The sequence below is a fragment of the Schistocerca nitens genome, chromosome 8 (genome assembly GCF_023898315.1).
Source record: "Schistocerca nitens isolate TAMUIC-IGC-003100 chromosome 8, iqSchNite1.1, whole genome shotgun sequence".
Lineage (NCBI taxonomy): Eukaryota > Metazoa > Arthropoda > Insecta > Orthoptera > Acrididae > Schistocerca > Schistocerca nitens.
In genome coordinates this window covers 111180733-111207070 of record NC_064621.1, presented here as the reverse complement: position 1 = coordinate 111207070, position 26338 = coordinate 111180733, and the positions used below count along the sequence as shown (strand labels likewise).

Sequence of the window (26338 nt, the reverse complement as noted above, 5' to 3'; positions counted from 1 at the left end):
AAATACTTTGTAAGTATACTTTGTACCAGAACTATGTAAACACAAAAGACATAATATCAATTAACTGCTAACAAATAGATATAAGGAATTACAAATGTTAAATGTCCATGTGTACAGTATATACAATTACATATTTTGTTCAAAGATAAATTCATAAGATGATTGTTTTTGGTTGGCTTCATGTTTATGCATGCACTCGGGAACATCCCTTACAACAGTCCAGCAGTAATCTGCTAAAATAGTAGAGCTCCAGTTTCCGGCATACCTCTTCTCAAATGTGGCAATATCTTGATGAAATCGCTCCCCATGCTCATCACTTATTGCACCACAATCTTTGGGGAAGAAGTCAAGATGACTATGTAAGAAATGCATTTCCAATGACGTGTTGCAACCAAGTTTTTCATAAGATGGCGACAATTATCCACAATCTCCTTGTAATTTATTGCTCGTTTTTCGGCTAAGAACTGTAAACAGACTGTCTTAAGACAATCTCTTGCCAACTTCTCATCACATTGTATGATTCCATCAAAAATATGGTCTCCAAAAAGCTCTCGAATTTGTGGGCCTACAAAGATGCCCCTCTTTATTTTGGCATCACGTAAGTGAGGGAATTTTGCCTTAAGTACTTAAATACATTACCATCTTTGTTCATTCCCTTAACGAAATTTTTAATGAGATGGGAGCAAAATCTTTTTAAGGTCTACTAGAAGTCAACTCTTAATGTTCTTTATACCTGGTTGGAGAGATTTTCTGGTGGGCCATTCATGTTTACTGAATGAGACGCACCAGCTCCGCTGTCCCATTCACAGTGAAAGCAGCAATATTTAGTATACCATAACTGCATACCTAATAGCAGTGCAACCACTTCAAGTCACCACAAATCTGCCATTGAGAGTCATTATACTTGATGGCCTCATGTAAAATTTTCATTTTTTGGTATGACTCTTTTTTATGCACACTATGCCCAACTGGAAGCTTATTACCCATATGTAAAAGCACTCCTTTTAAGCTCAACTTTGAAGAATCAAGAGTCTCCACTCATCAGGGTTTTAATTAATTCGGAGAAGCTTCATTACACTATTTATGTCTACACATGCCACAAGACTCTTGCATGTTAAAGAAAGGAGCGAATTGTTGTTCTCTTCTGCATTAGAATGAAACATTTACATTGCTTTCTAGAAAATTGCGCTGCTGCAGTCTTGATGCTAAAATCTCATCCTGAGCTTTAGAAAGCTCCAGATCTCTAATGGGACCATTTAACTCGTTTTGAGACATTTTGTGTGGACCATCGGTTGATGATATATTTGGAAGAAACACTGGATCTTGTGACGTGCAGGGTTCAGACATTGAGAATCCCCATCAGAAGCAATCTCGTACTCCGTCGGTGGGTCAGGTATTGGCAATCCTTCCCGATGTGAACTGGAGGTATGTCAGATGGAGTGTTAGGATAGATCACTGTCCGGTTCTTCTTCTTAGATGTTCCCTTCTTGATAGGAAGAGCCATACAAAAGTATGTCACTGACACGGTTAGTTGGCTTACGCCAGATCATGGGCAGTGCAAAGGGCATTGAACGTCCTTTCCCGTCCATCCAATTCCTGAGGTTGCTGGCACAAGTGTTGCAGATCACGTTCACAGGCCAGGGTTGATCCTGACCACCTATTTAGCACGCAAAATTACAACTGTAAGTTTTTTTTAATCAATCGAGTTATTTGCTGTTTTTGTGAAGCAAATGTCACTTCTCCACACACATAGTAAAATGCATCAGCACTGTTTACACAAACTCGTGGCATTTTTGTTCACTTCAATAGCAGTCAACTTGAACAACTGATAGTTCACCTCGAAACAAACGTGCAAAAATTATTACATGCATTAATAAAGTCACTGTAGTTGAAGAGGAGGGAGACAAAAAGGTCACTAAAATTGCTATCAAAATGTTTGTATCTAAAATATTGCTCACAAGTAAGACCAGAGACAATAATATAATCCATTGTTACTAGTTACTGTGACTTTGGAAAACTATTAGAATATTTTATTTTAAACTTAACATAAAACCTGTATATAAATATCTCGCCGTAATAAAACAGTGTAAAATGAAAACTAGCGCTAATTCTGAATTGTCTTTGTGACATTCGCGATCAGCACATTAGAAATGATAGGAATTGGCTATTTTCATTCAATTTCCATTTCCATTGCTGCACAGTGTAATAGCAAACACATACAACACATCATACTTATTTTCAAAGATCACCGCCTGCTGTGATGGGCACTATTCCTTTATTCCTTTCACGTTTTAAGTACACCATCCCTTTCCGGCCCACCTCTCAGCGTGCCAATGCCGATGCCTTGGTTCCCCTCCGGCCAGGATTCGGTGTTCGATTCATCGGTCCTCCTAATTTTTCAGGACCTTGACGACATGCTGGATGTGTTGGCTGCATTTACAGTCACTGGTGAGAGGGTGGCCGCAGCGACGACCGCACATTCGCTCCTCTGGCTGGTGCGCCGCTATGTTCTCTGTGGCTAGCCGACGCTTCCAAGGGGGTGGGGGGGGGGGGAGGGGTGGTTACGCCGTCGCCAAGTTAGCCCCTGCGGGCCGGCAACACATCTAACACGACGTAGGACCGAGGTTGTCTATACCCAAAGGCGTAAGCAATGTTAACATCGGCTATTTTTGAAACAGACATTCCCCTTACTACTTCCTGCAGGGCGAGTTCGAGACGGCCTGCAGGACGTATTATTACACAAACATCTGATTGGCTGACCAATACTATTTATAGGCTAGAACCAGCTCACGTCGAATACCGACCTCAAGGATGTCTCCACGGAAGATTACGTCTTCGCCATCGGAATAGGACTTTATGTGTGGTACAACGGACTCTTGTGGGAAACTTAGAAATTATCTTTTGTAGCCACTAGTATGAAATTATTACTGCCTTTGTGATTGTGTCTTTTCGTTGTTATTTAGTCATTTCCATGTAGAATCACGTAAAATAAAAGTTGTGTTGTAAAAACTTCCAAATTGTCAGTTACAACAGTTATAACAGTGGCCTTATGCAGGAAATGCTTACGCGCTGTGTTTAGCATGGACGCTGACGAGTGAGTGGCCCGCATATCTTCACAGCCTGTACAGAAGTGCATGCTTAGCGGAAATGCAGTTCTCAGCGCTGTGGCAGGATCTAGTTCTCAAAATTGCACATATAGGCAACACTGGCACCATTACATAGTCGTACATTCTACTCTAGCCTACCAGCGTTGTGTATACCTGCGATTTCGGGAAATCGATTACGTCACTGTGCTGACAACTTCATTTGGACCACAGTGCAAATGCTAAACACATCGTAAGCAACATTTCCTGCATTAGGCCACTGTTAAAACCACCCAAAATTATAGACAGGAGGGTTATAGTTTGCGTCTGATTCACTGGTTTCCTTTAAGGCTTTCGGAATAATATTGTTTGATAGTACTGTCGCGAAAGCCGGCCGCGGTGGTCTAGTGGTTCTAGGCGCGCAGTCCGGAACCGCGCGACTGCTACGGTCGCAGGTTCGAATCCTGCCTCGTGCATGGATGTGTGTGATGTCCTTAGGTTAGTTAGGTTTAAGTAGTTCTAAGTTCTAGGGGACTGATGACCACAGATGTTCAGTCCCATAGTGCTCAGAACCATTTTTGCACTGTCGCGTAAATTATGCTGCCTTAGTATAGCACTTGCATAGTGAGATAAGTGTTTGTTTACACACAACATCCGATTCGATCAGCAGATGGAATGTTCGTCCTGAGAAGCTGAGGCTTGGAAAATTAGTTCATTTTCTACTTAGTTTACAGGTAGGTTATTAAAACTATATGCAGATGGAACTGAGCTTTTCTCAGCATTGAGTGTCTGGAACACTTATTCCACACAGTCAGTTTTTGGTATTCATATTACCCCAGCAGACAAACAACAGACTGGCTTTCTTTAATGTACCAGTATGCACACGGGCTCCCCACCTATGACAGCAGACTGCTGTGGAGCACTTCTGAATTATCAGCAAAAGCTGTTATTCGGTTGGCATTAAACTGTGCAGAAACCGTTGTTATGTCGATATGCTGCAACTCTTATTGCAATAAATTGTGTCGAGTCCGTCGTTTTTCGAGCCATATTCCATCATAGTAACTATGGGAATGCGAAGAATAGCTGCTCATCTCTATTTGTCTACGCCATATTCTGCAGTTTTTCATTTTTTGATTTTGATGACTTCAATTCCCAGTTTTCTTTTCTGTATACAAATCACTTCAATCGTGCTTAGTGGAATGCATAGGCCTAGGCGTACAATATCTATCTGGCCACTTTTAGATGCGATGTAACATTGCTTTGCTTAAGCAATTCCAGATGTAAAAGGGGGTTCGTGTGATCCTTAATGTCGTAAACAGTCTTTATGCCGAACTTTTTAAACCAGTATTCCAACGTGTGGCTATTTGTGATTACTTTGGTTAGCAACACCACCATGTTCGCAGCGGCACTATCTAAAAAAGTATAAACAAGTATTTCCGTTTCATTAAAACAAACTGCTTACCTTTCTCTAACTAGTTAGTCTTGGGTAAAGTGTTCATAGATTGTCCATAAATACGTCAGTTTTAACAGCTAAGTACGAGTATTTTTCTCACTTATATCGAAATCACGATTGAAATAACTATAATGTGAATATGTAAGAATAGCCATATTCTGTTCATATTTCATTCATTGGTATGAATAAATTCTGTACTTAAGTAATGTCTGTTATTTCCTTACTAAATATACAAGACGATTTATATATATACGAGTTCCGTAAATGTACTCTGGCTGTGAGCGAAATCAATGTTTGACGAAACTTCTTTTGTCACATGTAGAAGAGCGGGTGTCCACTTGTTTTTGCAGTGGGTACCAACCGTATTTTCAGCACGAGTGTCTTGTGTAGAAGAATGCGGCAATTTATTTATAATCAGCTCAAACATTGGGAGATATTCAATCCACTTGGTATGTTGTTGAGGTACGACGGTCCTAATAAAATGGTTAAACTTTCTAAATACCCTCCCCGTCAGGTGCAACTCTGGATGATTTTTCGAGATAAGTATGTCCTGGTCATGCAAAAATGATCTACATGTTCGTGAGGTAAAATCAGATTTTTTATGAGAGAGCCCCTCTTCAAATCTTGGGATATTACCATCTTTCATTTTCTTCACTATTCGGCCAGCGTTTGTAGATTTGGTCATTATTCCGACCTTTTTAAACCAAGACTCCAACGTATGGCTATTTGTGGTTACTTCGACATACTCGGTAATCATATCATACAGCGCAGCAAGGTATCTAATGACGCCTCTTGCCTATGGAAGACGTTCAGCTAGGTCAATCTCCAAAATCTCTCCTGGTTTAGACAGTGGAATGAGAAGTAACTGCATTTTTTAGAAAGCTTCAGAGACTTACCTTTCTCACAAATAGTGCAGGTGTAAGGTAATCTGTATTATGCACACAAAAAGAAAACTCGAAACGGAAGAGACTGAAGTCAAAAACAGAATATTGGAATATATGACTGAAACAGTTGCCATAAAGAAAGAATATAAACTGCAATTGGAAAACAAAGAAGCTATTGCAGATGTGCAAGCAAGGTTGACGTATGGCTTTAAATACAGCATATGGAGAACTCTGGCTACAGCTGGGCAGTACAAGATATTACAATTTACTGCAGACGACAATGGTTAGCGTTCATATGTTCACTGCTGACTGAAAATGATGGATTGTAACAATATGTTACATTAACGAACATAAGAAAAATCTGTTTATAAATCACAATTCTCAGATGGGTTTGCTTACACAGCATGATCACATTATATGTAAATGTGGTGGACTGGATGTCATGCACGTAGCACATAACAACCATTTGCAGAGCTTAAAAACCAAGGAATGAAAACATTTAATATGCACTCATTTGCAAGAATTGTAAACTTAAATTTCTACACAGTAAATTCCAGAGATGAGCTCGTAGCATACACTAACACAGATGTGATGCATTATAAGAATAGTCGTATGCAGGAAATTAGAGGTAAAATTAAACTCCCCAAATCCCGTAAGCCAGGAAACTTCCAGGTGAAAATGGGACTAATTGTTAAAGCAATAAAAACGATAGTTGTTAGGGAAAAACATTTGTACTGGAATTTCAACTACCTAAGAACATACCTTGTTTGTACGGGCGTCATTCAATAATTAAAGAGACTAATTGGTCTGGAGAAAAAAGCGTTTATTTTTACAAAACAGTCCTTTTTGTACTTTTTCAACATCATCCCCTTGAACATTTATGCACTTGTTCCAACGGGCTACAAGCTTTATTGTTCCAGCTGCAAAGAACTCTTGATGTGAACCAATTTTCCATAAACTTGTCCACGTCCTAGTTGTTCTCGAACCTCTTTCCACCTAATGCCTCCTTCAGTGCACCAAACAAATAAAAATCTCTAGGTGATAAATCAGGACTTAAGGGGGATGAGGTTGTACTTTTCCCGGCCCATTTTATTGATGGTTTCGCGGGTTAGTTGAGCAATATGAGGACGTGCGTTGTTTTATTGGAAAATCGCACCTCTCCTCTGAGATCCACAATGTCTCTCTCTCATGGCAAGCTTCACCTTGTTTAAAAGTAAATCCGAGTAGCATTGACTGTTCATTGTATGCTGCTCTTCGGAATAATCACAAAAAACTGGACCTTCAGCATCCCAATAACAGTCAACATGACTTTTCCTGCTGATGCTTAGGTTTTGAATTTTTTCTTGACGGGTGAGTTGGTGCGCTTCCATTCCATGCTTTGTGCTTTTGATTCTGGCTCATCATAATGAACCCAAGGTTCATCATAAGTTAAAATTTTGTTGAGAAAGTGCTCAGCTTTTCGTTCATAATGTTCCTTTAGTTCTGTGCACGCTGTCAACCTTGTTTCCTTGTGTAGCTGCGACAACTCCTTTGGGAGCCATCTTGCACATGTGTCCATGTGTGTCTCTTTAATTATTGAATGACCCTCGTATTTGTTAAATTACCGGCTGGAGACAGATACACTCGATTCAGCTGTAGACTTGAATTATAAATTAAAAATTAAGCAGGATTTCACTAGAACTACACCAAACAAACATAAAGAAAAGGTTGTATTCTGTGTACAAATGTATATGGAGAAATTAATAAAGACTTTGTTCCATAATATCTACTTGTCTTATTCGCTGACGCACCAAAAATCCTATGAAGTTACCAACACAAAGAATGTGTGTCATGTTGGTGGACTTAATTTTAGAATGTGAAAAGAATTGATTTTGGGTGGTGAACTTTTTACACAGTGACATGAGAATCCAGGAACCATAGGTGCGACATGAAAAATATGCTACTTATGTCATGTAATTCAAAGCTCGTAATGTATGACAGACACATACAGTGTACCAATGAATAATAAAACCTGTATTGTAAAACAACAATAACATCATGTGTGCAATTCACCACAAAAGATATGTAAATACATAACACTTGCTAAGTAAGTAACAATCAATGTGTAAATGTTTATGAAATATGATGTCTTAGATATACTATCTCAAATGGTATGATCAACCTTTCTTAATGCAGTAAGAAGGTAATTCTTGGTTCTTTTTCATGTCCAAAGGAAATACATTGATGGTACTATAGTTCAATTCTTTTATCTTGGCGGTTCGCGCATGCCCGCCCAGACGCGGGAGATTGCTGCGTTGCCAGTTGTACGTGCCAAGAGAAGCAGCGCCATAGTATAGTTCGCAGACTTACGTTTAGGGGGGAGCGCGCAGTTTACGAAGTAAAGCCACCACGGCCGCATTAACCCATTCGCTGCTACAGAGACGTGCTCCCCGCATTCCGCGCTGTGCACGATTTTGTCATCACTGCCCTGCTCGCATGTGCAGACACATGGTGTTTCGACTGCTTTCACACATTTTATCATTCGATTTCACAAAAACTATTTGGCCCAAAAATTTGATTTTTACACACCTTCTTGACTGATACCTTCCCCCCCATAAATGACTTAATTTTGTTTCGATGTTCAACGCAGTTATTGTGCAGCATTAGATGTAGTCAACCATTGCACGAAATTTTGAAGAGTTTGCAGAGGTAAAAGTCCATAGCGTATACTTTCCATATGGTCGATTGTAGTTGCCACTAGTTGACTTTAAAATATCACACAAAATACCGGCAAACACTGTTGGTATGACTATAAATTACTCACGTTTCGTCGAAGTACAATAGGAAATAAACAATTACCGCTGTTCTTTATTGCGAAAAAGCGGTTATTGAGAATGATACAAACACCTGTCCTTGCTATCGCCTGAATTAGGAGGCTTCTTGTTTGGTTTAATTAATTAATAGAACATGAAGCAACTGGTATAAAGAATGCTTTTTCCAAACTTTCTATAAAAGAAAGTCTGCTATCAAGAAAATGCTTTTGTTCAATTACTTTATTTATGACTGAGCGCTTCTAAAACTGAAGACACTCGTTCGTGCTCTGCACTGCAATCGAGCTCTGGTAACGTCGTTCTCTGTTCATCCGCTGGCTGTGTTTTGTGACGTCAGATGCGCAGAACGAACCTAAACTCGGCCGCTGTCGTAAATGACGCACACTTTAGTTGCAAGATGGGCCATGAGTTTTTTGTTGCAGTGTTAAGTCGATCTTACACACAGGCAATTTTTTTCTGGGTGTTGTTTGGATATACGTTTCAGTTTGCATACGCAGTGGTACATTTCTATCAGTCATTTTTAAGTTTTTCTATTCGTACTGAGACATGTTAAGATTTCTAGAGTGTAGAACAGTTGTGTTCATGGCGAAACAGATAATTTTATTCTTTGAACAAATCATTCATATGTAAAATTCGCGCCACTGTGGTAAGTAATTGGAGACAGGAGCAAATAAATTAGGAATGACAACACTGCATAGCGACACTTCTAAGAACGTAGAGAAAAACATGAAATATGTAACTAGCTTCAGTATTGTGAAAAGTTTCCTGATCCATGGGAACTGATTAAATAAATAATGTATATTCCTTTCAGGGGACAGAAAGGCCACCGCCTGTCCTAACTTATTTTCGGGTGAGGTACTTCTGTTTGTGGATTTTGGCACCTGTGCGCCGATGTTGGACGCGCTCCTGTCAGGCTGGTTGGGCCGCTGTTCTCCGTCACTCCGTACTCAAGCCAGTAAATTCGCCGTCCCCCTCTCTGTGCGAACTACCCTTATGTGTAATATATTTGAATGTATTAAAACTTCCAACACTTCTCTGGAAAGAAGTAATTTATTGTTTTATTGTTGTATATCCTATTACTACTGTGATCTCGTGCTTAGGTCTCAGAGCTTAAGCATTCCGTCTTACTTTTAAGCCTACTTAAGTGAATTTGTTTCTTTGAGGGGTCTTTTTCTGTTAAACGATTAACCGATTAATCTTTGTATTAATTATGCCGTCATTGTAACACTTAAACTGTCGCTGGTGTCCGGGGTGGGGTTCGCATTTATTACTCTAGTGTCGGTGCTTGGGAATTTACTTATTTGATCAGTCTTGAATGAATTATACGTCTGCGTGTTTTCCCTCGGCTTCCCGAGTTGGTTGTACCGCAGGTGCCGTTGGCAGGACCGTGCTATTCACTATCGGCCGACGCAGCGGGCGTGCTGTGCGCGTCGCCTGCATACGTGTGTGCGGCGTGGTGGTTCGCCTCCCGCCTCCTGCCTCTTTACAAGTTAAGTTATAAGTCTTGTGGCATTCGCACTTAAGGTGAAATCGAGATGTCCGCTACCGTAAGCTACCCTAGGCAAGTTTCGCGTCTGGCAGCCCAGCCCTGTCTTCTATTCCTACTTCATTTGTAGATATTTCAAATCGTAATTGTGGATTACCGTATAATTTTAAAATCTTTGTTAGCTTTGTTTCAAAATTGTTAGCGCCCAAAGGGCGTTCCAAATCTTTGTTGTAATCCTGGAACTGTAAATTTTAAGATATTGTCAAATGCTGAACTTGTAAAATTTTGAATAATGTTCCTGTTTGGAAAGTTGCTAAATTGCTAGCGTCAAAAGCGCCCTTAAGTTATTTGAATGGTAGTCCTGAACTTGTAAATTTTTTTCTAAATAAGGACCTCATTCCTTGCTCGAAGTTTATTATCTAAAAAGTGGTTTTAATATTGTTTAGATACTGTTCTTTCTACAATTCTAGTGAAGTCAGATAGGCCTGGTTGCAATCTTGCGGATGTCTAAAGGGCTCTCGAGCTGTATTTTTATGAATGTTAAACTTGTTATTTTTAAGGGTCATTACTCGACCTGAAAGAGAAAAAAAAGTTAATGTAAGTTTGGTCCTTTTGGTTCGCCGTCCTGAAATCAGTCTGACAGTTACTATGCATTTACATTTTACTGATGTTTTTAAGTTTCGTTAAATAAAGGATAGCTAACTATTGTGATGCACAACAAATGGCATTCGTCAAACTCAGCCCGCACCTTCCTCTTGCCCGTTAAGTTGTTGTAGTATCCTGGGGAGTCCACTGAGATTTCACAAGTGATTCTGGTAGATTATACAAAATAAAACGAGTAAAACATTTGAAGAAACGCAGTAGAATGTGAACTGGTACTCACTTTTGCTGAAATGAAATATGGAGGTAATCATGTGATGTTTTCCCAACACTTTCAGTCATATGTGTCTTCATTGTGTGATGTTGCACAAGAACTCGAATAAATAGATGTGATAAACGTGGTTTTGATACAACGAACTGCTGCCTACCATTCTGGTGGCCTACAACAATGTTTAACACTCCACTATCATTGGCACGTGTGACACTGCTTGTGTAACATGCAAAAAACTTTAAAGATGAGCAAGAGAACTGTGCCCTGCAAGAACGATCAACCACTGTTAATGGGCGACACTTTTGTAAATACACATAGCCGACAGCTGAATTCCATGCTACAAGATAACAGGCTGTTCATTTGGACCAAGTGGCAGCCTGAAAGTGGGTTGCATGGGTACATTTTATGAATAATCTGAACACATATATTAACTTAACATTTATTTCCAGCAGCCATCATACAGGTTCATGGTAGCACAGTCCCGTCACTGAAATGACCAGCAGCGCTCATACTGCCCTAATATTACGCCAGCGCGAGCTAGGCGCTAACCCTGGTGAAGTAGGGCAGAGTGTTGAGAGGCACGGGGTAGCTGTGTAGCCAGGCCGGACCCTGAATGGTGGGGTGCTCGGGGTCCGCCTCATCCCGCCACATCCCCTTCGGCAGGTAGATGTCGCGGCTGAAGTTGTCGTGCCACACCACTGGCGCCACCAGAATGTCGTCGCCCAGCAGGAACTCTGCACCCAAAGGAAACACAGCGTCACCGCACAGCATATGCCAGTTGTCTAGCGTCTACGTTATGTACTGAATCTCTTCTTGTGCAACCCTAAACATTCTCGAGGATCTCATCTCCGCTGGTTGTATTTGTGTTGTCTTTTTTTACGCAACTATCGTTTCCATACAACAGTAATGTTATAGTCATAGTTTCATAGAATTTAATTTTTGTACCTTTTCAGGTCGTATACACTACTGGCCATTACAATTGCTACACCAAGAACAAATGCAGATGATAAACGGGTATTATATTATACTAGAACTCACATGCGATTACATTTTCACGCAATTTGGGTGCATAGATCCTGAGAAATAGGTACCCAGAATAACCACCTCTGGCCGTAATAACGGCCTTGATACGCCTGGGCATTGAGTCAAACAGAGCTTGGATGGCGTGTACAGGTACAGCTGCCCATGCAGCTTCAACACGATACCACAGTTCTCGAGAGTAGTGACTGGCGTATTGTGACGAGCAAGTTGCTGGGCCAACATTGACCAGACGTTTTCAATTGATGAGAGATCTGGAGAATGTGCTGGCCAGGGCAGCAGTCGAACATTTTCTGTATCCAGAAAGGCCCGTACAGGACATGCAACATGCGGTCGTGCATTATCCTGCTGAAATGTAGGGTTTCGCAGGGATCGAATGAAGGGTAGAGCCACGGGTCGTAATACATCTGAAATGTAACGTCCACTGTTCAAAGTGCCGTCAATGCGAACAAGAGGTGACCGAGACGTGTAACCAATGGCACCCCATACCATCACGCCGGGTGATACGCCAGTATGGCGATGACGAATACACGCTTCCAATGTGCGTTCACCGCGATGACGCCAAACACGGATCCGACCATCATGATGCTGTAAACAGAACCTGGATTCATTTGAATAAATGACATTTTGACATTCGTGCACCCAGGTTCGTCATTGAGTACACGATCGCAGGCGCTCCTGTCTGTGATGCAGTTTCAAGGGTAACCGCAGCCACGGTCTACGTGCTGATAGTCCATGCTGCTGCAAACGTCGTCGAACTGTTCATGCACATGGTTGTTGTCTTGCAAACGTCCCCATCTGTTAACTGAGGGATCGAGACGCGGCTGCACGATCCAGTACATCCATGCGGATAAGATGTCTGTCATCTCGACTGCTAGTGATACGAGGCCGTTGGGATCAAGCACGGCGTTCCTATTACCCTCCTGAACCCACCGATTCCATATTCTGCTAACAGTCATTGGATCTCGAATAACGCGAGCAGCAATGTCGCGATACGATAAACCGCAGTCGCTATAGGCTACAATCCGACCTTTATCAAAGTTGGAAACGTGAAGGTACGCATTTCTCCTCCTTACACGAGGCATCACAACAACGTTTCACCAGGCAACGCAGGGCCAACTGCTGTTTGTGTATGAGAAATCGGTTGGAAAGTTTCCTCATGTCAGCACGTTGTAGGTGTCGCCACCGGCGCCAACCTTCTGTGAATGCTCTGAAAAGGTAATCATTTGCATATCACAGCATCTTCTTCCTGTCAGTTAAATTTCGCGTCTGTAGCATGTCATCTTCGTGGTGTAGCAATTTTAATGGCCAGTAGTGTACTTAAGAGTTTCGTTCATTGTTTCACACACTGTTTGAAATTTGTACATTAATTTGGAAGGTGTAACTTTTTTTTAGACAACGAAATTTGAAGACTAGATTCTGTACGTATAGGCTTGTGCCAAGTTATTGCTAACTGGATATTGTCTTTCACTCAGTACTGGGCTGAGCGCAAGAAGCAAGTAGTCCAATCTCCAAAGAAAAAGTGAACATGGAATGACTCAAGTGGTCCAATGTGACCAATCAAGTTAATATTACATTATCATCTGAGAATTGCATAGATTAGTTTGTTTATCTAATTTAACTCCCGAATAATGGATAATTACATGATTACCAGTTTTTATGGGCATTCTCAGTACAAACGGTAGAAAGGTTGTCACTAAATAGCAGCTCAGTCGCGGTATGACGGTTTCGAAGCTAGGCCAATCTTGAGGAAATTGACTGAAAAGACTAGTCTCGCGGTGGGTTACGGAATATGCGGCGTGCGTAATAACGGGATCACCTCGCGAGAATGTGAGCGGTCTCTGTTGCTGTACTGTATCCTGAGTACTGCTGAAGTTTTCCGCTAAAAAACATCTTTTCAAAGACAGTCTTCAATTCAGATTTAGAGTTATCTCAATTATGCGCTAGTTTTTGGAGGAAACACGCTCTAATGGTTAGTTCTGAGACAGACCGTAACGCAGAGACTCGAAAGTGGATTACAGACTGAACATGGTAAGATACGAACAAGTGTGCAAAATAAATTTATAGTAGGAACTGCACAGCAATCTGTCGGTCATACCTGAGTCGATTGTGAGTGCCGTGGGGTCCGTTGGGTCGATCCACCAGATTGGCCTGTTGACGGGAGTGCCGTCCTCAACGGCTTTCTTCATCAGCTCAACGATGAGCGGTGCGTACTGGATGTGCAGGCTGGTCAGGTTGCGGCAGATGTCCAGCGTCTGTAACGTAATCCACCATTACACTGTTACAGGGGGGAGCTACCCTGCTGAAATTAAACCCAATAGAGTGTTAATGAGTAAACACCTTTTTGAAGATAATCGTGTACTGAACATATCTCTTGGGATAAAGAATCAGAATGCATAAATTACTCAGTGCAGAGAATATTATTATGACACTGTTTTCTTGAATCATACTGGAATTAGGATTCCCGTAATATGAACGTAGGTCTCGACGCAAAACATCTCTCTCGACATGTATCTAACTGTAATTTTAAGATTTCTGTGATTCTCTTGCACTGACTGTCCGAGAAATAATTTTTATCAACAAAGGGAGTCCACCAGCATTGATGAATGGTTGCTGAAGCAGATACACGACGTCCTGTGCTAAAAAACAAGAAGTGAGACATAAACGCAATGAGAACTAAAGGGAATCCGTTACATTTCTGGTACAAATAAATCATACAAACATATAGGGTGACAATTCAACCCCAAACCTAGGGATTACAGCTACGAACAACTGGAATTGGTACGATCACAAAGAAAATGTTGTTTGAAAGGCGAACCAGAGGTTGCGTTTCATTGGCAAAATACTTAGAAAATGTAACACACCTGCGTTTGTCTGTCCTCTTAGGGAGTACTGCTGCGTGATATGGGATCTTTACCAGGCACAGTTCACGGAGGATATCAAAAAAGTTCAAAGAAGGGCAGCTTGCTTTCTGTTATCGCGAAATAGGGGAAAGAGTGCCACGGATATGCTACGCGTGTTAGGTGACAAACATCAGTACAGAGGCGTTTCATTTCACACAGTTAAATCACGAACTTTCTCTCCCGAATGCGGAAATATTTTGTTGACTCTCAGATACATAGGAAGAAATGTTCATCTTCAGAAAATAACAGAAACCAAAGACCGAGTGGAAAGATTTTAGTGTTCCTCTTCCCCACGCACTTTGCTTGACTGGAACGTTAGAGAAAGAGTCTGAAGGTGATCTGATGATCGCCGTGCAAAGCACCCAAGTGTAGACCGCACAGTAGTGAGACGTAAGTGTAGAGAGAGATGTAGATGTGTGGGTGGGCAGTTCGAAGACAGAACTACCAGGTATGAACTGCGTAGAAGACATACTTTTTAATAATAAACGATCTTCCCTTCTAATCTTAAGTTGTTATTATTTGATGAAGTGTTGCTTTGTGATAAAAAAAAAAGTAAACATGCTGTTTTCTCGCACGAATCAGTCGATAAACCGACTAATAAAACTATGTCGACGATTTCTGCTAATATTACTGCTGTCGCCAAGTTTCAGAGTATAAGAACCCTGACAATGGGAGCGTAGTTACAGGGGCAGCTCCAAATCAAAACACTGTGCATCTGCACAGATATCTGTCTGACAGATAATCTTTTGTTGCAGGCAGTCCGTTCGCTTTGTCATAATTCACGAGCTAATAAATGATTGTCTCCGCTATTTCGTGGATGAGTATCAGTCTACTTGAGAAAACGCTCCTTTTTTTTTTTAAAGTCCTACAAGTAAGTTTAATACGATCACGCTGAGATTACACGAGAAATTAAAAAGTACAAATGCTAACCGACCTCTTTGTTACGTTACGCCTTACTAATCAGAAAACGAATTCCATCTGTAAATAGAAAATTATCAGCTACCTTCACCTGGCGCTGGTTTCCTGATAATCCCACACCTGACACGGACTATTTGTTTCCACAACTCGTAGTTTATGAGTGTTTTGCGTGATCTCAGTCAATTGTATATTTATTGTCTCTTGAAAATTTTCTCTATAAGAGGTATATCATTTTTCCATATATTGAACCATATTGTTTGACTACTTGTAGATTTAGAATTCGTTTTGAAATACATGTCGATTAATTCTGCAGCTTAATCGGTAAATTCTTTGCAGGCCTCACATTGTATCAATGCTGTGAAGATATATTTACTTTTCATGTGAATCGCGTGGATAGGAAGTTACTCACCTCGTTGTCGAAGTCCCAAGGCTTGACGTGGAAGCGTAAGGCAGGCATGAAGGTGACCACCTGCAGCCAGCGGATGTACAGGTCGTAGGTGGGGTAGCCGCCGTGGTTCTCGGCGCCGCCCACCTGCTCCGGCATCACGAAAGGGTGGCCGACCATGTTGAGCTGCAGCAGCTTGGGCACCAGCGTCTTGAAGCCGTTCTGGCTGCTCCACGCGGTGTCGACGACGTCCATGAGGAAGAAGTTGGGGAGGTGCTGGCTCTCGACGCTGGAGCGCAGCGTCACCATGGACCCGAACTGGGAGCCGGCGCTCGAGTACTCGTCCGAGAAGACCACGGGGCTCTTCTCCAGTGGCGTGATGTCTGCCGGCTGCGGCAGGTAGCTGGACTCGCCGTAGTCGAACATGAACGTGTCCACCCCTGTCTCATTGCGAAGTGCCTGAAAAGAGTTTAGGAATAAAATGCCCTACCAGGACAGATGGAGGAAATGGCACCTCTTGGTCCAGATAGAATTTAGGACTCCAAGTTAACATCCAGCAGTGGAGTAACAACTCTTTTTTATCAATAAAGGACGTACGCTGATCACCCAGAACATAGTGACCACCAGCGTACTGTCAGGCAATAGCAGCGGCACCTGGGGAGGAATGATTGCTAGTCAGGCGCAGGCACGGTGCACGTAGCATCCATGAGCGCGCTGTGTGTGTGGAATGGGGAAGTTTGACCAAGGACAGATTCAGATTGTCTGGAGGCTCGCCACGAGCGTTTCGGAAACTGCACAACGTGTCGGGTGTTCGAGGAGTGCAGCGGTGAGTATCTTCAACAAGTGGCGAAACCACGTTCAGGCGACGTGAAGCTGAGCAGCTACTGCTCTTTACAAGTTCCGGAAATCATGAGCTGAGCAGATTGGTAAAACAGGATGGAAGTGAACTTTGGTGGAACTAAAATCAGACTTTAATGCTGGGCAGAATATAAATATGTCGGAATATACTCCTAACGATGGGCCTCCGCAGCCGATGACCGGCTCTTGTGCCACTGTTAACAGCACGACATCGGCAACTATGGGTCAAGTGAGCAAGGGGCTGTCGGCACTGGAGGTTAACGCAGTAACAGAGCCTTGCATTGTCTGATGAATCCCGAAGCCTTCTGCATCATGCCGATGGGAGGGGCGAATCCGTCATCTTCTAGAGGAACAACTCCTAGACACCTGTACTGCGGGACAGAGACAAGGATGCGGCGGCTCCATAATGCTCTGGGGAACATTCACGTGGGTATCAATTGGTGCAGTGGAGCTCGTGCAAGGCGCCATGACGGCTGAGGAGTATAGTATGATGGTTGCAGACCACGTACACCCCTTGTTGATGATCATGTTTCGCGATAGCAGCGACATTTTTCAACCTGATAACGCGCCATATCACAAGGCCAGGAGTGACATGGAGTGATTCGAAGAACACAGTTGATGTGCTGGCCCTCCAACTCGCCATAAATGAATTCGATCGATCTTTGATGTGACTCGGCGTCAGAATTCATCTCCCCGTCCCCGGAATTTACGGGACCTGGCTGACTTGTGTATGTCCATGCGGTGTCAACTCCCTCCAGCTACTTACCGAGGCTTCATTTCTTCCATGCTATGGCGCGTTGCCGTTGGTATACGTTGGCTATTGGGAAGGTGGCCATAATATTCTGGGTGAACAGTGAACAAGACACATATTATCTGCCGGCCGGAGTGGCCGAGCGGTTCTAGGCACTACAGTATGGAACCGCGCGACCGCTACGGTCGAAGGTTCGAATCCTGCGTCGGGCATGGATGTGTGTGATGTCCTTAGGTTAGTTAGGTTTAAGTAGTTCTAAGTTCTAGGGGACTGATGACCTCAGCAGTTATGTCCCATAGTGCTCAGAGCCATTTGAACCGTTTGAACATGTTATCTGCAAATGCCTAAGGGTTCTCACTGAAAGTAAAAACAGAATTTAGGTACCGATAACTGTTCTGTTCTAATCACAACCGCTCAACTGTTGATATATGTGGATGGAGTGCTGTACAGTCAATGTGTCTCTAAAATCGGAAAAGTGTCTCCTCTGACGTATTTTTCGCAATAACCGGAACCAGTGTAAAAAAAAAAAATGTTCAAATGGCTCTGAGCACTATGTGACTTAACTTCTGAGGTCATCAGTCCCCTAGAACTTAGAACTACTTAAACCTAACTAACCTAAGGACACCATACACATCCATGCCCGAGGCAGGATTCGAACCTGCGACCGCAGCGGTCTCGCGGTTCCAGACTGCAGCTTCAAGAACCGCACGTCTACTCCGGCCGGCGAACCACTGTAAAAAATACAAAAAAACAGGATTTGCAATGGCACCGACATTCCTAGGAACGTCAGTCGCAGCTGGAAACAGTGCCAGTGCTCGCTCACCAAAGAAAAATCTCTATAAAAATATCTTAATTCTATGCGGTTTTATTGCGTGGTAACACCCGCTGTCTTGCAATGAAACAGAATTTAGAATATTCCGCACGAAGTCGAAAAAGTATCGCAACACAAAATAATCGCAATTAAATCACATAAAGATAAAACAAATGAAGGCAGGAGTTCAAACTTAATGTATCAAGAAATCTACATAGGACTCCACTTAGCTCAATGCTAGATTTTAGCTACTACGTGAGTATATGTTAACTTCTTGTGGTAACGGCTGGTTAAGTGTTTTATTGGACAGTATAATTATTGTTGTTGACCATGTCCTCCCAAATACCATCTCTTTCCGATTATGAAGTCTTCTCGGGTTATCAGCTGAGTCAAGGCGCCGTTCTGCGGCAACGCTTCCACAAGTTTCCTACTTCTCATCCTCAGGTGAAGTGTCAGGTTCGTGTCCTATCCTGGTCTTTCTAGCCGCTGGACCGCGGTTTCTCTGCCTCGTCTGCGTCGGCGTGCCTCTGCTAGGAGTTCAGCGCCACGTCGTGGTGGCGGTGACGGTGGGGGAGGAAAATAGCGCCCGGTGGGGGTGGGGACTCCCTGCCTGCTGACAGGTCCGGGCATAGCGTCCTGGTGAGACCTGTTCATTCCATCCGCTGCCTTCCCTGTTTCACGTTGGAGAGTTCGCGTTGTATTTTTGTTGTCGCTGCCTCCCATGTGATGGTAATCTGGAAACCGCTAATCTCGACTGACAAGATTATCCTAGACTCTTATCTCCACACCCTCATTAAATATCGAATCCCAGAACACGTTCGCCCTGCTCAACAACTTTGTTTGTTGGAAATCAAACATATGGTTTTCGTTGAGACTGTATTCCTCCGCTGCAGATATCTCCGTTTGGCTTAGGCGAACGTTCCTTACGTTTTCTGAGCAGCGCTGCGATATACATCGCTGCTTCTGGCCGATGCACTGTTTGCCACACTCGAAGCTGACTACAGCTACCTGTATTCCTAGTTTGTGCTTCACTGACCACAGCATGTTCTTCATTCTGGCCGATGAGCGAAGAACGATTTATTAATTCCTGGCAATATTTGCTGTGGGTGTCCCAGGATATTGAAGGAATGGCAAGCACTTAGTGTCTTAGACACACACAGTGGCCACGGTCACTGCACCGACTTTTAGCCAGCGAAAACTTGTTATAAGGTGGCTTAACTTGCTGACAGGATTAGAGCTAACCTCGTGCAAGGAAACATTACACCACACAGTCCTGAAGGAGCGAACCAACAAGAATCATGAATTTACTCATAACACACGACAGAATAGCGAAACAATTAAACTGACAAAACTACACCCGCCATCGGGCAGTACGAGAGGAGGAGGAAAGATCACTGTCTTCAATTACACCCGTGCCGGGGACAGGAAACCCGATCGCCGGAGGCCACAAGGCAGAAGAGACACTGGTTACGCAAACTTATTACTTAATGATTAAACCTTCCACTAACTTAACTTGCAATCATGCTGGAACAGGCAGTACACGACCTTCGATGGCAAGGATCCGCACATCCGACCACGAACGCGTCGCCAGCGTACTCAACACGCCACGGTCACGTGGCAACACGCTCTGTCACCGGAGTTCACGTCTTCTCTGCAGCGTTGACGGGTAGTGACCGCTCCTTCATGTTAGGTGTCTCCTTTATAACCTCCAGTGTTGAAACGGAGGACTTAAAGAAGCTTGTTAACGTCCCACCAAGGTGAAATGAACAGCAACTACTCGTGGGGCGATTCTGTATACAACCAACCCGCGGGGAGCTCTCCCGTCAACTCGACCCGCTCGTTACACACAACCGACATACATCACGTGGCGACTCGGTACAACCGACCACGCCTGGTCCGCGCTGGCGAGCCACACTGCCCTCCCGTGTCCACCAGACTCTCTGCGCGCACCCCTTACTTCCGCGCCACCACACGATGTTACCACCGGTCAAAGATCTCACTTCCTCCATAGCAGTTTCCCGGAAGCAAAAACGCAGATATAGATAGCAGAGAGAAAAGACAACCAAGCATCCACTTAATGACAGAAAACATGTCAAACAAACATGTCATGGGAAGAAAAGGAAAACCAATGCAATCTAAACACAAGGTGTAGCACGAGTCGATATACGGCTCAGACTTCTTCACGAATTTCATCTCTCTTCTTCTCGCCAAAGAAGGCCAAACGAAGAAATCTGCCGAACACAGTCTCAAAGAAAACCAAATGTTTGAATTTGAACAAACAAAGCTGCTCTGTACGGCGAAAGTGTTCTGGGAATCTATCTTCAAGGCGGTTGTGGAGACAGGAGTCCATGATAGCTTTGTCAACTGAGATAGCGGTTTCCAACCTCATGGGAGGCAGCGATACCAAAAATACGATAAGAACGCTCCGATGCGAAACAGGTGAAGCGAGCAGATGCACTGGACAGAAACACCGGCCGCGACTCTCCCCTCCCCCCCACACACCCCCGCGACTCCCATACCAGAGGGGCGCCATTGACACTGCTGACGCAGACGAGGCTGAGGAACCTGCGGCCCAGTGGGTATAAAGACCACGACAGGGCACGAACCCGATACTTCGCCTGAAGATGACAAATAGGAAACATGTTGAAACGTTGCCGGCCGAGTTGGCCGAGCGGTTCTAGGCGCTACAGTCTGGGACCGCGAGACCGTTACGGTCACAGGTTCGAATCCTCGGGCATGGATGTGTGTGATGTCCCTAGGTTAGCTAGGTTTAAGTAGTTCTAAGTTCTAGGGGACTGATGACCTCAGATGTTAAGTGCCATAGTGCTCAGAGCCATTTGAACCATTTTTTTGTTGAAACGCTGCCACAGAACGACGCTTTGACTTGGCTGATAAGCAGAGAAAATTTCATCGTCGAGATTCGCCGAGAAAGTCTAATTTCACATATAATCTCTTTTCAATTCGTAATTGCGGATTCGGCGGGTACAGTAACAAACAATTATCACGTCGTCCAGTAAGACACGTAATTGTACCTGTGCTGTAGGAGTTGCATCTTCTACTGGCAGTCAAAATGCGTTAGGCCCCTGGATTAATCCCAGTTGCTGCTCAAATTGTGAATCAAAATTAGCAGTAACGTCGGACAAAGACTGCCGGTATAAGGAAGCGCTCTCGTTCTTTCAATTGTCTTGTCAAACAGGTCGGAAGAGAGCAGATAGAATTCCGTGGTAATCCCTTGCTTTTGCGGAGGGAATCTACGCATAAAAGGTGGAGGAATCAGCCCTGCTGAACGGCATGAGGATGCAGAACGCAATGGGAAACACTGCATTAAAGACAGATAGTGTATGTCCACAGGACATATGGCCTGTAATTAAAAAAGTATTATGACGGGCGCTCCATTCGTGATTCCAAATTAGTCCGCCATTCATATCTCCGGGAGACGACTACCAAGGAAAAGGTAACCACGAGAAAAAGACTGAATAATCAACGAACAGGTAACAGTACAACTCTGAGCGTGGAATGTCCGGAATTGAACGTGGTGAGGAAACTAGAACACCTGAAAAGCAAAATTCAAAGGCTCGGTCTGTATAAAATAGAGATCAGTGTAGTGTAACGGAGAATGAATGATGAGTTATGGATTGTGGGAACATTGGGGAAAGATAACTGAAACGTTTGACATGTGGTGCCACATAAGGATGTTGAAAATTAGGCGGACTGCTAAGATAAGAGATGTTGAGGTTCTCCGCGGAATCGGCGAAGAAAGGACAAAAAGGATAAGGGAAAGGACGACATGTATTAAGAGATCATGGAATAATTCCCCGTGGTACTAGAATGAGCTGTAGAGGGAGAACACTGTAGAGGAAGACAGACTGGGCCGCATCTCGCAAACATCTAAGGACGTAGGGCGCAAGCGTTACTCCTAGATGAAATTGGCACAAGAGACGAATTCACGGCGGGCCTCATCAAACCAGTAAGAAGACTGATGACAAAAATAACCACAACAGCGAGTCATATTGGGATGAAGACAGAATTTATATAAATGAAGAAAAAAAAACAAATCTAAACGGCCCACCACAGATTTCTTTAGAAGGATGATTTAACTCTCCGCTACTAGAATCGTATTTTAGACTGCCCAAAATGGCAGCAGCGGTTCCTTAACATTCAAACTTTTCTGTAAATTATTTGCCTTTTTATCAGAATGCTTACACACAGTGTTTCATTCAGCGTTTCTTGTATCTCTTTCGTTCAGTGCAGTAAACAACACACCTTTGTAGCAGTGTCAATTGTCTACTGCAGCGGAGTTGTCGACAATTCGGCCGTCTCCCCTCCACCAGGTAGTGGCCGTGCTGCCATGTTTGTTGCCGACCAGGTACCCGTCGGTACGTGAAGTAAAGGTATAAATAGAAGTGAAAAGGAAAATTATGCAAACAATAGCTATGAGCTAAGAGGCGAACGAAAGGTCTCCATTCGTCCCTCCATTCACGCCTGTCGCGACACCACTGGAGGCGGGCTGCACGATGTTGGGGCGTGAGCGGAAGACGGCCTAACGGTGTGCGAGACCGTAGCCTAGCTTCATGGAGACGGTTGCGAATGGTCGTCGCCGATACCCCAGGAGCAACAGTGTCCGTAATTTGCTGGGAAGTGGCGGTGCGGTCCCCTACGGCACTGCGTAGGATCCTACGGTCTTGGCGTGCATCCGTGCGTCGCTGCGGGCCGGTCCCAGGTCGACGGGCACGTGCACCTTCCGCCGACCACTGGCAACAACATCGATGTACTGTGGAGACCTCACGCCCCACGTGTTGAGCAATTCGGCGGTACGTCCACCCGGCCTCCCGCATGCCCACTATACGCCCTCGCTCAAAGTCCGTCAACTGCACATACGGTTCACGTCCACGCTGTCGCGGCATGCTACCAGTGTTAAAGACTGCGATGGAGCTCCGTATGCCACGGCAAACTGGCTGACACTGACGGCGGCGGTGCACAAATGCTGCGCAGCTAGCGCCATTCGACGGCCAACACCGCGGTTCCTGGTGTGTCCGCTGTGCCGTGTGTGTGATCATTGCTTGTACAGCCCTCTCGCAGTGTCCGGAGCAAGTATGGTGGGTCTGACACACCGGTGTCAATGTGTTCTTTTTTCCATTTCCAGGAGTGTATATAGACACGTGTATGTATCTGGTTTCATCTGAAGTTTTATCACGCGCCAGAAAATGTACCTAAGTAACTAAAACGCATACTAAGGAATACTTGACTGATAATTTTCATTCATTTCTCCTTTTATATTGTATTCCAGATTGCTTAAGGTTCAGATCTTGAGCAACAAATCAAATTGCTGAGTGCCTGTTGCGAGTATTAAATTCTAGATATTGTAAATTCTCCTCATATGGAATATCGCCGGCCGAAGTGGCCGAGCGGTTCTAGGCGCTTCAGTCTGTCACCGCGCGACCGCTACGGTCGCAGGTTCGAATCCTGCTTCGGGCATGGATGTGTGTGATGTCTTTAGTTAGGTTTAAGTAGTTCTAAGTTCTAGGGGACTGATGACCTCAGAAGTTACGTCCCATAGTGCTCAGAGCCATTTGAACCATTTCTTATGGAATATCACTCTGTGCTAGCTAACTATATGAAGACCACATATTCTCAGTAGATGATCGTTTGTGGGACAGGACTGCTCTGAAGTACGATTTCTATAGAGTGTATGTCTAGACCTTCTGAACAGTGAACGATGAACTTTGTGACTGTATTTAAGGAACGGCAACAAGCTCTCCAAATGATTGGTTGTATTCCAGGAGAGGCGTACACTGTAGCTCATTTCTATACCTTAGAGAGTGGATTTAATACGAGTGTACTTACCGATAGTCGGCCCGTCCACCAAGCTACTGCATCTGGGTTGGTGAAGTCTACAATGCCGGCGTCGCCCCTCCACCAGGTAGTGGCCGTGCTGCCATTTTTGTTGCGGACCAGGTACCCGTTGGCCAGTGCCTCAGAGTAAAATGGCTCGCAGTCTTGGTTTACAAATGGGTGTATCCACAGCGAGACGGCCCATCCCAGTGCGTGCAGGTCATCCGTGAGCGCACGCATGTCGGGAAAGTTGGCCGTGTCGACTGTCAGACTGCCGTGGCAGGTCTCCCATATGCCGTTTATTTGGATGACACTGTATTCGAATCCGTGATCCATTATGTCGGCCACCCTGTCCCTCACGTTCTGCTCAGGTGACGACACTGTCCAGGTGGGGTTTGTCACCACGCGTTCGTCTGGGATCGCCGTCGGTTTGCCCAGGTACTTCTGGACGGCGAACTCGTGCGCCTGCCTCACGTCGTCGAACCAGCACAGCTCGTACTCCAGCACGTTGTCGGGTCGATCCTCCGCATAGGGAGACTTGTTCTCGGCAACGAAGCACAACTGATTCTGCGTCTGATCGGTGTTCTGGTCGATGAAGAGAGGACTGTTCGAATGGACACGCACGAGTCTGCCGTCGGAGAAGAGCCAGTAGCGAGCGGCGATGGCGGCGTGGTCTCTCTTGTTGGTGACGTACGGGTAGCGGTCGATCACATTCTGCTCGATGGGCCACTTCTGGTAGGTCGATTCGATACCTCCGTAGACGTGGCTTCCTAGGTGGTACTGACACATGGTTTCCGCCGCTGCCGAAGAGTTGATCCACTGCTGGGCAGTGAGACACCGGCCCGTTCTGTCTTGGCGCCGAAAGACGATCTTTGAGCTCCGGAAGTGGAAAGAATCCCCATCGATTTGACTCTCGTGACGTGGAGCTGGAGACTGCTTGTCGCCGGTAGCTTCGACGTATCCCACTTCCACCTCGCGGCCACCTACAAGATGCAAGTAACTAGTTCTTCAAATGGTTCAAATGGCTCTGAGCACTATGGGACTTAACATCTATGGTCATCAGTCCCCTAGAACTTAGAACTACTTAAACCTAACTAACCTAAGGACAGCACACAACACCCAGCCATCACGAGGCAGAGAAAATCCCTGACCCCGCCGGGAATCGAACCCGGGAACCCTGGCGTGGGAAGCGAGAACGCCACCGCACGACCACGAGATGCGGGCAAACTAGTTCTTATGAGTGAATTTAAGACAATAGTAGATATTTGAAAAACATTTCATAAATACCAAAGGTGTCCAAACACAGGATATATGTAGCATGCTACATCACAAAAATTATTATAAAGTTATCTTCATCTTACTAGGAACAGAAACGTCAGTCAAAAGTTCTCAGTGTCAATATAGATGTGTACGTCAGCGTAATATCTATGAATGATGACATGGTTGCGATAACCTCAGCAGACATTTCTCTATATCGTTGTTGGACTAACGTTCGAGCTACCACTGTCGTTCTCAAACATGCCATGTGTACTTATCAGTCACATGCCCATATTTTATACTATTATACTACCTGTACGCCCGTCCTTCGCATCAGCACTTGGAGTTGGTCCTTGGCATACCATCACTACTTTGTGTTCCGTATTTCAATCGGTAGAAGCAGAACCCTTAAAGGATCCATTTACCAATAAATTCGTTTTTCCTACCCAGGAACTCAAATATAAATGAAACTTATCGAAAGAAGGAGAGAAATTTCCTTAAGTTTTTAATACACTAATCAAAAACAGTAAATCTGTATATCATAAGCTGCGACATGGTCGAGGATTAAAACAGTGATGCAGGAAGTTTCCGTGAATGATAACAAAACATTTGGTCCTTAGACTACCAGTTTCGGTCAGCAATGACCATCTTCAGATCTGCAGCTAAAATGGGAAGTGAAGTACTAGTCGGCAGACTGCATGTTAAAGCAATAAAATAAGTCATAATTAAAAATGCTGCTTTCTTGGATGTGGAAACAAGCACTTTAAATATGATGAGGCATAACCGTTTTATAACATATCCTAATACAACAAAGGCATAGTGACATCGTCGCAAAATATACACATAATCAGCTTTGCATCGCCACACATACTTAAAATATAGTGTAAACCAGGCCACAGTACCGGTGGAGTCACCTTGTTAACAGCCTACTGTTCATAAACAAACTGCATTACAATAGCCACAATATATACGAGGGTTGTCCAGAAACTAAGTTCCGA

The 26338-nt window shown here is 44.1% G+C and overlaps 1 protein-coding gene across 1 annotated transcript in view; it reads right to left on the bottom strand.

Annotated features, from left to right (window-relative positions):
* Positions 1–11012: 11012 nt before the first annotated feature.
* The window catches only part of LOC126199260 (myogenesis-regulating glycosidase-like), a 29257-nt gene continuing 13931 nt past the window's right edge, over positions 11013–26338 (bottom strand). The window contains exons 3-6 of the mRNA XM_049936064.1: positions 24096–25066; positions 15856–16290; positions 13724–13880; positions 11013–11321 (exon numbers count right to left, since the gene is read on the bottom strand). Of these exons, the coding sequence (XP_049792021.1) occupies positions 11125–11321; positions 13724–13880; positions 15856–16290; positions 24096–25066 (1760 nt within the window). The 3' untranslated portion in view covers positions 11013–11124. The remainder of the gene's footprint in view (positions 11322–13723; positions 13881–15855; positions 16291–24095; positions 25067–26338) is intronic.